At 39.0% G+C, this 14,067-nt stretch overlaps 1 protein-coding gene across 1 annotated transcript; it reads right to left on the minus strand.

Moving 5' to 3' along the window:
* Nucleotides 1–891: 891 nt before the first annotated feature.
* Nucleotides 892–7,873, minus strand: LOC125478336 (cell division cycle protein 48-like). The gene is made up of 5 exons (XM_048586480.1): nucleotides 7,541–7,873; nucleotides 2,045–2,230; nucleotides 1,734–1,955; nucleotides 1,425–1,600; nucleotides 892–1,268 (listed from the first exon to the last, which is right to left on the minus strand). The coding sequence occupies exons 1-4, from the start codon at nucleotides 7,871–7,873 to the stop codon at nucleotides 1,505–1,507; spliced, it is 837 nt and encodes a 278-aa protein (XP_048442437.1). The 3' UTR covers nucleotides 892–1,268; nucleotides 1,425–1,504.
* Nucleotides 7,874–14,067: the final 6,194 nt, after the last annotated feature.

A 14,067-nucleotide genomic window follows, 5' to 3' on the forward strand; every position in this document is an offset into this window, starting at 1 on the left:
GATAAATACTATCCCGTCTTTTTTTTTTTTTTTTTTTTTGCTAAAAGCAATTTTAGCACTATAGTTTACCAAATACTTATCTGTTTTTTTTTCACTTATGTTTATTCTCACAAAGCAATGAACAAGTTTTGAAAAAAAGTACAATTCCAAACTAACTCTACGTAATGTGCGATTGACATTTTGCAGTTTTGTTATTTATAATTTTTTTTTTTTTTAAAGCTGCAAGAAACTAATAAAAATAATCACCCCAAATTCAATGTTCACCACGAAAGTTCAGTTACTATTTTGTTATTTTCAAATTAAATATTTTTTCTTTGAAAATCTTAATTAGAAAAAAATTATTTTAAATATTTTAAAATCTGTGTCTGCTGATTTTATATATATATATATATATATATATATATGAGATAAGTGCACAAATTAGTGCCAATTTTTAAACTCTTATTTTTCTTAGTTTTTGGGTATAAAAATTGGAGGTGGTTTTCATTTTCCAATGCGTAGTCTTTGCCCCAAACGCAAGTCACATCTTTCACCATAAAGTAAACTTAATTTAAAGGAATTATTGTTGACTTTGTCGTCGGGGCGCTTCTTCTTTAGCTACTTCTAGGGCTGGGCACGGGCCGGGCCGGGCCCAAATTTGGAAGAACCGGACCTACCCGTTTTAAAATGTAACGGGCCGGGCCGGGCCGGGTGTAGGGATTTTAAGTTTGGGAACCGGACCTAACCCGGCCCGTATCAAACGGGCCGGTTCGGGACGGGTCCACGGGTCCAATAACTTTTATTTATTTATTTTTTTTAAATCTGGTTATGGGCATACTAAGATTGAAGCAGAATGAGGTGTGGTTCCAGTGCTGACGAAAAGGAAGAAGCTTGTAGAACCAAATAGCAGAATGAGGTTATGTGCTAAAGTAGAATTGCTTATACGGTTCATAAAAACTGAAATAGAACGAGCAAATATTCGACAGACCCTGATGAGTACTGCATTGTTGCGCCGGATACTGATGAGTACTGCATTCATTGGCAATTGCCTTGGCGAGAAGGGTTTTCCCACAGCCAGGTGGTCCATAAAAGAGAACGCCTTTAGAAGGTGACATCCCAAATTTCTCAAACATCTCAACCATATAAACTTTTTGTGTTCAGTAAAAGTCCACCTGTATAACAAACTGTTGTCCGGAGACGCTCTTTCCATACTCATTGAGTAATGCCTCTGTTGCAAAAAGTACTCCTCTTCCCGTTGCTGCATCTCTTCCTAGTGATCCACCAATATCCTGATTAACAAAAAAAAAAAAATTACAGAATGTTACGCAATAAAAACAAACAAAATTTGTAGCACAGGTATGAACTATTGCAAGACAAGACTGCCATGAATCGAATAAAGGAGGACAATTTAACTGAAGTAACTTTTTTTATTATGATTTACTTACAATAGGCTTTCCAGTCACTACTGCAGGTGAGTAGCCATGAAACTTTTGAGTACTCATCTAGTATCCATGCCATGGTCTGTTTAAACCAAAAAAAAAAAAAAGGAAAAAGATTGAGAGAAAAAAATGCTAAAATTCAGTCCAATGGCATCCCACGAAACATTAGGTACGTCCACAACCTGTAAACCAAGAAAACAAGTTATCATTCTCAAGTCCAAAGATATTCTAACTCTCTGAATAGCAACTTCTAAAAAACAAGTAAAGCTTGCTACCCCAAAACTTCAAAAAAAAAAAAAAAAAGTTAAAACTTACAGTTTCGCGCAAGGCAGAAGGATTTGTAGAGGACAGTGCGGTCTGGAAGTGTTCATTCGTCACAGCCATCGAATTCAACACCTCAGCATCAATCGTATCGTCTTCCAAGTCAATAACGTCCATTTTTTCACGGATGCACTGGAGCGCAGCCTCTGTGGAGAGAGCGGCAAGATCTGCACCAACAAAACCATGGGTATCTTTTGCAACTCGTTCGAGATCAACCTGTAATAGTAGCAAAACACCAAGTAATTAACATAATTTATCGCAATGCAGGATAAACGATATGAAAATTTGAGGATAGAAGATCTTACATCATCTGAGAGAATGAGTAGCAGGGTGCGTGTGCTTGTCTGTGTGTGTGGCTTGCTTGTGGCTGGCCGGAGTCGTGTCGGAGAAGGTGGACGGAGGAGCGGCGCCGCGAATTTGAGAAAGGGTTGGAGTGTTGGAGAGATTGAGATTTGAGACTGAACACTGAAGTCTGAAACTGATTTGGAAACCTAGGTTACAAATTAACGGTTCAGATTGAATGATAGGTTATCATTCAATCTCAACCGTTGATTATAATATGAAACGGGCCGGTCCGGGGCCCCGTTTTTCTAAGGTGTAGGAACCGGCCCGCCCCGTAAATAACCATGCCCCGGCCCTCCCCGCCCCGTTTGTTCCCAAAAAAAAAGGGACCCGGCCCGTACCCGCCCCGAACCTACACTACCCGCCCCTACCCGCGGTTCCTTTACCCGTTTGCCCACCCCTAGCTACTTCCGCTCCCACAACCCTAATCTTTTTATTTTTTTATCTAGAAATAATCATTGTTGGTAAATAGTTCAGCTATCCAGTCAGTCAACGACCTGACTTGACGAGATAAAGCTCACTATCTTTTTTTTTTTGAACTGTGCTCACCATCTTCGGACTTTGGTGAAAGACAACCTCGTGGACCCCACCCTCAACTTCATCTCGTCCACATGCCGGTAATCCTTGCCAGACTAGAGCTTCGACGAGTGTGTATACTTGCAGTCTTTTCTTTGTTCCCAAATACAGTTTGGTATACTAAATGTATAATATAAGTGTGTGTATGTTAAAATTATTGTTTTTTTTTTTTTAACAAACGATATTATCCATCTTAAGGGGGTAGGAGAGTGACTTAAACCTCACAATGGGTTAGCAATAATGCAGTTTTATTCGTTTTTAGCAAGAATCGAATCTAAAACTTCTCACTTGCTAATAAAGAAGAATATCATAAAGTACCATGTGATGTGGAAGTTACAGTTTTGAACTAAAGTAAATAATAAAAAATATAATACATACCTTAAGTGGTGATTTGTTGTAGTGTTACAAGTTGTTAGGTCTTGGGTTTCAAATGTAATTGAAGACATTTTGAAAACATTTTTAGGTGGCTGGAAGAGCTGGTTGTCTGGTTGCCGGAATATTGGTCAGTTGCTTGGTCATCAATTGCCGGAAATTTTTCCAACCAATCACCGAAAAGTCTCGTCGGAATAGTTGTTGGTCGCCCGAAAATTTGGTAAGGTTGAGTGGAAAACATGTACAATTTAAATATGGGGAACTTTAACGAAAAGCTCATGGTATTGTTCACTTTAATGAAAAACCATAATTTTACACTGAAAAGTCAATCTTGGTACCATTCATTTTACCCTTTATTTTGTCTTTATCATTAAAACTCAAAGTTTTCAAGTCATTTTCATTAGTTTTCCTTCAAATATAGGGTTATTCTCAGTTTACTACCCTAAAGTTTAATGGTTTTCAACATATGTAAGATCCCACATCGACCAACGGAGAGGGGGTGATGTGCCTTATATGTACATGCCTACCTCCATATAGCACGAGGCCTTTTGGGAATTCACTGGCTTCGGGTTCCATCGGAACTCCGAAGTTAAGCGAGTTCAAGCGAGATCGGTCCCAAGATAGGTGACCTACTAGGAAGTTCTTGTGAGTTCCCAGAAATAAAACCATGAGGGAATGGTAAGCCCAAAGCAGACAATATCGTGACAGTGGAGCTGATTTAGGATGTGACAGAATGGTATCAGAGCCACTCTGCCGTTGTGTGCGGATGTGCCGGCGAGGACGCCGGGTTTCCCTAAATGGGGTGGATTGTAAGATCCCACATCAACCAATGGAGAGGGGTTGATGTGCCTTATATGTACATGTTCCCCTCCTTATAACACAAGGCTTTTTGGCGACTCATTGGCTTCGGGTTCCATCGGAACTCCGAAGTTAAGTGAGTTCGGGCAAGAGCATTCCCAGAATGGGTGACCCTAGGGGTGGTTCGGTATGGGATACCATACCGAAACTAGTATCCCGAATCCCAAACCGAAATTTTTCGGGACGGGAATTTGAAGACCAATCCCAAACCAAATTTTCGGGAATCCCAAATTTCGGGAATCCCGAAATATTTTCGGGATTTTGGGACAAATCGGGAATCCCAAATTAAAATATGAAATTATGAATTCTTCTTCAAATATATAATTCAAGAACACATTTATGAACTAGGAATTTCATTTCATTCACACTACCATTTAATTGAACATTGGCATGCTTGACTCTTTTTATCATAGTCAAAATTCAAATTAATTAAACTCTTTTTGCAATCTGTTAAGAGACAAAATAATCAAGCCTTCTGAAATCATCAGCCATGGCAGCAGCAATAATAAAATTCACATGAATATCAAATAGAACATGAAAAATATGCAAGATGTAGGGCATTCTAGGTTGCTGAGCATGAATTAGAAACTACTAGCATCAATTATAAAAGAATAATATATATATATGTATAAATATATATAATAATTAATATTATATATTTTCGGTTTGGTATGGGATTCCCGAAATATCGAGAAGCCAATCCCGAATCCCATACCGAAATTTTGGGATTGGTTCGGGATAGCATCCCGAAAATTTCGGGAATTTCGGTTTGGGAAATTTTTGGTTTGGGATCGGGATTTTTTCGGTTCGGTTCGGGATTTTCGGGAATTTTTTCCACCCCTAGGTGACCCACTGGGAAGTTCTCGTGTGAGTTCCCAGAAACAAAACCGTGAGGGCGTGGCCTAAAACGAATAATATTGTGCTACGACAGAGCCGGTCTGGGATGTGACAACATATCTTAGAGTGGTACATAAAGTCATAATCTTGGGACACTTTCATACATTCGTTAAGGTTGCTGTTAAATCAACCGTTAACTAATGATATGGCGCCCAAGTGGACAATGACTGAGCGCCACGTGGATATTAATAAACTAAAAATAAAAAAATAAAAAGAATATTAAGAAAAACCCCTAAAAATACACTCTAATCTACAGCCACCCTTTCAATCCCCATCCAAAAATCCTACAATCCACTCTCACCATTAGCCACCCTCCAATCCAACCCCATCACTACCCCTGCTTACTTGAACCAAACTTCCTATCGTCATCGGGTCCTGAGAATCACTCAAACTCTCTCATCTACAACCTCTCAGTCCTCAAAGAATGAACCATAACATCAATGGGTTTTGCTCAGCGCTGAACCCTCCCTTCCTTCAACTTCGACTTCTTCGGTATGCGAATTCGAAGTTGATTTCCTCCCTTCTCTCTTCTAAATAGGACTTCGACTTCGATTTCCTCAGCGGCAACATAACCTACTCCTGCTGCTCTACGAATTCGAAGTCTTTTGTGTTTTTATTCTATGTTTGACGAAATTGAAGTCGAATTCAAACGGGTCGGAAAGATTTTGGGGATTAAGGATTTCATGTTGGGTTTGCTTAATTTTTTTTTTTTTTTTTAAACTCAAAAGATTTTGCGAGTTAGGGTTTTTGCAAAGGGTGGAGGAGAGAGAATGGAGGGGTGGTGAAGAGGGTGGAGGAAAGGGAGATGGGACGGGTATAGAGGGTTTGCCAGGCACAGAGGAGAGAAGGGAAGAGGGGGTTGGATGGGAGCGACGGTGGCGATGGGATTGGATTAAAGGGTGGTTGGCAATGAGGGTTGTTTGCTTTTTCACTTTTAACTGTTCCCATTCTAAATTTTGAATTTTGAAATTTTGGTATTTTGTTTTTGAATTTTTAGTTTTCCTTAATGATATATGGTGCCCAGTCATTGTTCATATGGGCACCACATCATCAGTTAACGGGAGACTTAACAGCCATACTAACGGATGTATGAGACTGTCCCAAAATTAACACTTTAGGTATGACGCTAGGACTAAAAAAACTTCATGTACTAAATGTTGAAAACCACAAAATTTGAGGGTAGTAAATTGAGATTTATCCTTAAATATAATAGCATTTCTAAAAGAAATTTGGTTGACTTTTTCGTTGGTAATTAAACTAAAAATATGGTATTTTGTCTAAATTTTTTTTTCTTAGAGAAGGTATTTAATATAAAAAGCCCATTTTCCATTTTTTGTTGTTGTTATTAACACAAAAAAATTACCTTGCACTCCAAACATATAAAAATATAAAAGAAAATATAGTTGAAGTGAGTACACAACGACATTTTTAGAGTACTATTAACAACACCCTTCATCTCTTTTCATGGTCATTCATCCTTACCACATAGATTAGATATTAAGTGTTGGATTTAAAATATTAAAACCGCATTGATTAATTCTTCTTCCTTAATATTGGTGTAGCGTAATTTGGGTCACTACTTATCCCATGAGGTATGTAAGATGAGAGGAAACTCTTGTCTAATAAAAGGAATTCCCACCCTCACTTTTGAGAGAGTCTCTTCATCCAAACCCTAGCCACTTTACCCTTTCAAGGCAACAAACATCTTGTCTTTTACAATGTAACCTACATTTACATAGTAGAGATGGAAACTACACCAATGTGGACATAGCCCCATCTTAGGATGAGCCACGAAACAATACATCATTGTATTTTTGTGTGTTTGTGTGATTTGCAGTCGAATTTAAGTTGGTCCAAGATTAATTTAATTTTGTGCATCAACCATATCAAATCCAAAGGTAAATGAGCATATATTCTTTACTCACCAAATGACCTAGTATACATTTTCTGTAATGTAAAAAAATCACTTTAACCAAAAATAAAAAAACTGCAAATCATCTATGAAATAAAGCAATTTGGCACTTGATAGACTATTAAAACTGATGCTTTGACAACAACAAAAACAAAGCATTTTCCCACCAAGTGTGGTCGGCTATATGAATCCTAGAACATTATTGCGCTCGGTTCTGTGTCACGTCTTCTGATAGATCCAAGTACTCTAAATCTTTTCTTAGAGTCTCTTTCAAAGTCCTTCTAAGTCTTCATCTACCCTTTTCAACCCTGAACCTATGTCCCGTAATCGCATCTTATAACTGGAGTGTCAGTAGGCTTTCGTTTCACATGCCTAAACCACTGTAACCGATTTTCACTCATCCTTCCTTCAATTTCGGTTACTTCTACTTTACCTCGGGTAACCTCATTCCTAATCTTATCATTTCTCGTGTGCCCACACATCCAACGAAGCATAATGTAAAACCTCGTACCGCATGGATTGAACTTTATGCCAACACAAATTTGATCCATGAAGTTTATGATCCATATGGATTAAAGATTATGAATTGATTACTCAAATGACCTTAACCAGTATTTTAGACACTAAGAGTGATCATTTATCTTCATGAAGGCAAAGATAAATTGATATTTGGTCCAGAAGTACCACATCTTAGTGAAGTATATGCCTTATTGTATTCATCACAATACATTGAATGAAATAGAGCTTATTTATTGATATCTCTGATAAATTACAGACATGTACATACATATAAGTTAAACAAACAAATAGGAGCGAGTCTTCACAAAGGTTGCTCATATAAAACCTCAGTACTAATTAGAACCCTAGAAGGGGGAAGCATTAAAGATGGAACATGTGACGCCTCAGTACTTGGCATAACTTCAGGAAGAAGATGCAGAAGAGGTTGATTATTTGGTGCACCAGTACTTGGTAAAACTCTAGAAGACGAAGGCAATTGGTGTCTTTGGAATAAAGCCACAAACTTTTGATGGTTACTTTGAATCCAATTTTCGGATTCCTGCAGCTGGTCAAGCTTTCTTTTCATGCTCGTTGAATAATTATTTGCAAACATGTGCAACTCTCTATTTTCGAACTTGAACACTCTGATCTCTTGTCTAAGACTTGCCACATCAGCCATCAATGATTCGACTTGATGAGTTCGAGTAAGTAGACGTTGGCCCATATTGGATACCAAGCATGCACACTAAACACTGAAAGCCAGAGACTCTTAAACAACCAATTCGTCGGACCGTTTTGAGAGTATCTTGTTATCCTTGGGGGTGAGAAAATTCCTAACTACCACTATAGAGGTTATGTTATTCCTCATCATAGAGTCCCCAACTATAAGAGGACCATTAACGAATAAGAAGGATAGGTGCCATATGTTGTCTTGAGAGACATGTTTGCATCCTCCACAACATTTAAATAAAAAATGACGATCATATGGGTAAGCCATTTTTTGAAATGATGAAGGAAAATGAAGTAAGATAGATTGAAATCTCAGAAGTGCCAAAAGGGACATTTCTACTGGCAGCAATTATCTGAGTGTGCTTTTGAACATAATTGATGTCTCTATAAAAAGAAGAGGCAGCATGACCACTTGTTTAAAGATCAAAGAGACACCGATATCCGAATTATAAAAATCGGATTTTCTGGAATAAAATTTGTTGTTACTTTTTAGACGAAATCTCAGCTTTTTGGATATCATGGGAAACTTTGTCACATATTTCTAACAAAGTTGAAATGCGTAGATTTTACTTTTCCAATTACACCGTTGCTAACAAGCGTAAAGGAACAATAAATAAGAGGCAACGTGGCCACTTGTTTGAAGGTCGAAGTGACGCTGCTCTTCGAATTTCAAAAGCCAGATTTTATGGAATATAGCTCGTTGTCACTTTTTAGGCGAAATCTTATCTTTTGGATATCATGGGCAACTTTGTGAAAGATTTATAACAAAGTTGAAACACGTGAATTTTACTATTCTAATTACACCATTGCTAATAAGCGTAAAGGAACAACAAAGAAGAGGCAGCGTGGCCACTTGTTTGAAGAACGAAGCGACACCGTTCTTTCCAATTTCAAAAGCCGAATTTATGGAATATAGTTCATTGACACTTTTTAGACACAATCTCAGCTTTTTGGATATCACGGGCAACTTTGTCAAAGGTTTTTGTGTGACATCCCGTCCCGGAAGTATCGAACCGTACATGTAAATTTACCGTTTTACCCCTAGATTGTCTTACTACGTTTTGGTGTTTTGTGTGGTGTGGACATGTGTTGGACCACACACACACACATCCACATTTGCTTTCCTCTCTCTCTCTCTCTCCCTCTGACTTTCCTCTCTCTCTCCCCCGAGCCCTTATCCTTCTTCTTCCTCTTCCTTAAACTTGTACGGACACACACACATCCACCATATTACACACAGATCGAGGAAACCAGGGGTGTAGTTGTGATCGTGGGGTCGAGGGGAGCACGGTGGTACCATTTTCAGGTAGGGAAACCACCATTTTCACGTTGATTCGAGGTTTTCCATTTTGAACATTGTTCATGCAAACTTAATCTAGCTTGTTTTTGGACTTTTGAAGCTTGTAGTTGTGTTTGTGAGGTTCCCAGGAGCTTGGGAGTGCTTCGTTGGACAAGTTTGGACGTCGGGAAAGCTTGGTTCGAAGTTGGCCGAGTTTTGGAAACTTGGACAGGTATTTTCTCGTAGTTTTAGGCCTTAAAACTTGTAGGATCGTGTTCTACTAGTCCTAAGGGTCAAAATGGTGCAAAAATCATGAAAAACAGTTGAAAAACGAGTGAGTTATGGCGAGTTGCAGGTTTCCGGCGACGGCGACAGCGCCGGCGAGGGGGGTTGGCCGGAGAAGACAGGGGAATATTCCGTTAGGGTTTAACGGAATATTCCTAACGGACAGTAACGGCGTCAGTCAAGGTTAACGGAATATTCCGTCAGATTCCAGGGAATATTCCTGACGGCGTCACTTGACGCCGTCAGCGTGCAGGTCACGTGGCCGCGCGTGGGGGCGCGTGGACCCGTGTCTGTGCTGGCGCGTGGGGGCGCGTGACGTGTCCAAAAATTATTTTAAAAATATGGTTGTGATCGTGAGGTTGTGTAGATCACGTTGGTATATTCATTTGTCCATTTTGAGCAATGTATGAGAAGTTATTTTGAACGGACGGTTATGTGCTTTAAAGTTAACGTTTTTATAGTTAATTCGCATATAGGTGACATGTATCCCGAGGACGAGCGTGCACATTTGAGACAGGGGGGCTACGACCCTTCTACATACCAGTGAGTGGGCTTTTGTTTTCCGTATATACCTATATACATGTTATTTCCCAGAAATTAGTATAAATGCCTTGTTTTACGCCATTAATTTTATATGATTGATGATTATGCATGATTAGTAGCATATAAGTTGGTTTATATATTTATTCTTACGTCATTTACATATATGTTGGTGCTGTGGCGGCCTAGGTAAGTGCCAGGTAAGCGTTGTTTACATTCGCATTAAATAGTGATTCGAAGTGCTTAGAGAGCTCGTAACCTGCACCCCCGGTGTTAGTGCTCCCGCCCAGAGTAGGGCACAGTCCTTCACGTGTTGTTCACCTCCCGCACCACACGCTCAGCTTGAATCCAAGTTAGGTGCACAGTCCTGTCGTACAGACCACTATAGGTGGTTCCGACTCGTAGGTGACCCGCGATTATTCGCACAGCCTTCACATGATCGTAGCACTAGAGCGTTTATATGTATTGCACCCAGGCTTGTCGTACAGACCACTATAGGTGGTTCCGACTCGTGGGCAGGTTTAGTGATTGAGTTGTGATTTGAGCTCTAGATTCAGCCGTACAGGTCACTTAGGGGACTCCGGCTGCCAAATTATTATGCTATCGATGTTATATATATATACCTGAGCACTTGCATGTTATTATGAGGCTTTGAGCATGACGGCATACAATTGAGCATGTTGGCATACCCTTGAGCATACTTGGCATATTTATACTTACGTATATATGTTTATTTTTCTGGGAAGTGTACAGGTTTTACGGCGAGGGGTTATAATATGTGTTATGAAATGGTTTTCTAAGAGATTTGTTTTGCCCACTCACGCTTTTTTTTTTGCGCTCCTCCAGGTTCTAGTAGCTTAGCGGGTTGGTGGTTTTCCCGGAGGACGTCCCGGCATTCTGACAGATACTCACCTACGTAGGGTCACCTTCGGGTGTACTTTGATTATATTGTTTCTTTTGGACTGCTGTAAGCCTTAGGCTCTGAATTCAGTGTCTTAATTACGATAGCACATATTCTATCACTCTATAATTGCTAGTTTTTAAATTATTCGCACTTTTATATTACTGTTTTAGCTTCCGCACTGTGCACATGGCTACGTCACTTCCACGTGACGGCCAGCATGCCCTGATCTCGGTCGGGGTGTGTCATTTTGACAAAGTTGAAATGTGTGAATTTTACTGTTCCAATTGCACCGTTGCTAACAAGTGTACAGGAAAAGCAAAGAAGAGGCAACGTGGCCACTTGTTCGAAGATCGAAGTGACACCGCTCTTCGAATTTCAAAAGCCGAATTTTATGGAATATAGTTCGTTGTCACTTTTCAAACAAAATGTCAGCTTTTTTGGATATCACAGGCAACTTTGTCAAAAAATTCTTAACAAAGTTGAAACAAGTGAATTTTACTATTCCAATTACACCGTTGCTAACAACCGTAAAGGAACAACAAAGAAGAGGCAACATGGCCACTTGTTCGAAGATCGAAGCAACACCGCTATTTGAATTTCAAGAGCCGGATTTTATGGAATATATTTCGTTGTCACTTTTCAAATATAATCTCAGCTTTTTAGATATCACGAGCAACTTTGTCAAAGATTTCTGACAAAGTTGAAAAACATGAATTTATTGGTTTTAATTACACCGTTGCTAACAAGCGTAAAAGAACAGCAAAGAAGAGGCAGCGTGGCCACATGTTCTAAGATCGAAGTGACACCAATCTTCATATTTCAAAAGCTGGTTTTTATGGAATATAGTTCGTTGTCACTTTTCAGACATAATCTTAGATTTTTGGATATCGTGGGCAACTTTGTCAAAGATTTCTAACAATGTTGAAATGCGTGAATTTTATTGTTCCAATTGCACCATTGCAAACAAGTGTAAAGGAACAGCAAAGAAGAGGCAACATGGCCACTTGTTTGAAGATTGAAGCGACACCGTTCTTCGAATTTCAAAAGCCGAATTTTATGGAATATGGTTCGTTGTACTTTTCAGACGAAATCTCAGCTTTTTGGATATCACGAGCAACTTTGTCAAAGATTTCTGACAAAGTTGAAACGCGTGAATTTTACTGTTTCAATTGCATAGTTGCTAACAAGTGTAAAGGAACAACAAAGAAGAGGCAACGTGGCCACTTGTTCGAAGATCGAGGCGACACCGCTCTTCGAATTTCAAAAGCCTGATTTTATGGAATATAGTTTGCTGTCACTTTTTAGATACAATCTCATCTTTTTGGATATCACAGGCAATTTTGTCAAACATTTCTAACAAAGTTGAAGTGCGTGAATTTCACTATAATAATTACACTACCGTTGCTGACAAAAGTAAAAGAATAACACCACAACTTGCTATTAGGCAATCCCTATATAAGTCGATTTATGTCCTCCATGACAAGACAGATCTGCAAGAATGCCTAACTCTTTTCTCTTCTCTCAGAGAATGCATCTTTAACAAAACATCTTCAAATGCTTTGCTTTTCTTTTTTTTTCCAAGAATACCTTTTCAACCAAGTCCATCAAAATGCTCAACTTATTTCCTCAGCAAGAAAATAGTTTTGATCCATAAGTTTTACATCAGCATCAAAATCTTCTACCATTTTCTTTAAGAGCAAAAGTATCTCATATCATCAGGGTCAAAATCAAAAGTATCTCATATCATGCATTTTCCTTGTCCTTTTTCTTTGTCCTTGTTCTTACTTGCAAGACAAGGAGAAAGAGAGCAATCAGTCGGAACCTGGAATCAAACTTCTGATCTGGAATTGATTGCCTGTAACCCCTTTTCCCTCATTACTTGCCTTGCATTGCACACGAGTACTCATTTTCAACTGTTGTAGGTCACAAATTTCCTCAGCAAATACAACAGTTGATATGATGTTGGCTCTTTACACTGAAGCTGCCAAATACGGATGAGTCACTGATTGATGTTTTGAAGAATCATTCAAAGGCAAGATAAAATGATACATCATCTTGGGAGAAACCATCGGCCTGAATGATTTGAAATCAGAGGGAGTTACTCATCAGGAGGAGCATCCAAAACATATCAAGATTTTAACGATTCAATCGAAGATTTGTAATTTTAACGATTCAATTGAAGATTTGTAACCATCAAAGGGAGAATGTTGTAATATAATATATAGAAAATCCTCCAAAGAATGTCTCTTGGGATCTTATCATATGCTTTTTCCGAATCTATAAAGACCATGTGCAAATCCTTTTTCATTACTATATCTTTCCATCTATCGTCGTAAAAGATAAATTGCCTCCATGGTTGAACAACTAAGTGTAGAGGAACTACAATAAAGCCTTTTCTTACTAAGTAGGGTCGGCTACATGAATTCTAGAATGACATTGTGCTCGATTTTTTGTTACGTCTTCTGTTAGGTCCAAGTATCTTAAGTTTTTTCTTAGAATCTCTTCCAAGGTCTTCATGTACCTCTTCGTCCCTCAACCCCTATTTCGTAATCGCATCTTCTAACCGGAGTATCAGTAAGCCTCCGTTTCACATGTCCAAACAACTGTAACCGATTTTCACTCATCTTTCCTTCAATTTCGGCTACTCATACTTTATCTCAGATATCCTCATTCCTAATCTTATCTTTTCTCGTGTGCCCACACATTCAACGAAGCATTCTCATCTCCGCTACACCTATTTTATGTACGTGTCGATGCTTCACTGCCCAACATTTCGTGCCATAAAGCATTGCTGGCCTTATTGTCGTCCTATAGAATTTTTCAGTGAGCTTCAATGGCATACAACGGTCACACAACACGCCGGATGCACTCTTCCACTTCATTCATCTAGCCTGTATTCTATGGTTGAAGTCTTTATCCAACTCTCCGTTCTTTTGCAAGATAGATCCTAGGTAGCGAAAGTTGTCACTCTTTGGTACTTCCTGATCTCCAATCCTTACCCCTAACTCATTTGAGCATCCGTTTGCACTGAACTTGCACTCCATATACTTTGTCTTTGACCGACTTAGACGAAAATCTTTAGATGCCAACACTTTTCTCCAAAGGTTAAGCTTCACATTTACTCCTTCCTGAGTTT

The sequence above is a fragment of a genome, unplaced genomic scaffold (assembly GCF_019419815.1).
Source record: "Pyrus x bretschneideri cultivar Hongxiangsu unplaced genomic scaffold, Pyrus_bretschneideri_v1 Contig24, whole genome shotgun sequence".
Classification (NCBI taxonomy): Eukaryota; Viridiplantae; Streptophyta; class Magnoliopsida; order Rosales; family Rosaceae; genus Pyrus; species Pyrus x bretschneideri.

What these genes read in the sequence shown, in the direction of transcription:
- LOC125478336 (XM_048586480.1), bottom strand. Translation starts at nt 7,873, where the DNA reads ATGGCTGATGTGGCAAGTCTTAGACAAGAGATCAGAGTGTTCAAGTTC. An exon ending in GGGTTCTAATTAGTACTGAG is followed by an intron (nt 2,231 to 7,540) that starts GTTTTATATGAG and finishes TTTGTAACCTAG; the next exon opens with GTTTCCAAATCAGTTTCAGA. An exon ending in CTTCTGCCTTGCGCGAAACT is followed by an intron (nt 1,601 to 1,733) that starts GTAAGTTTTAAC and finishes CTTGGTTTACAG; the next exon opens with GTTGTGGACGTACCTAATGT.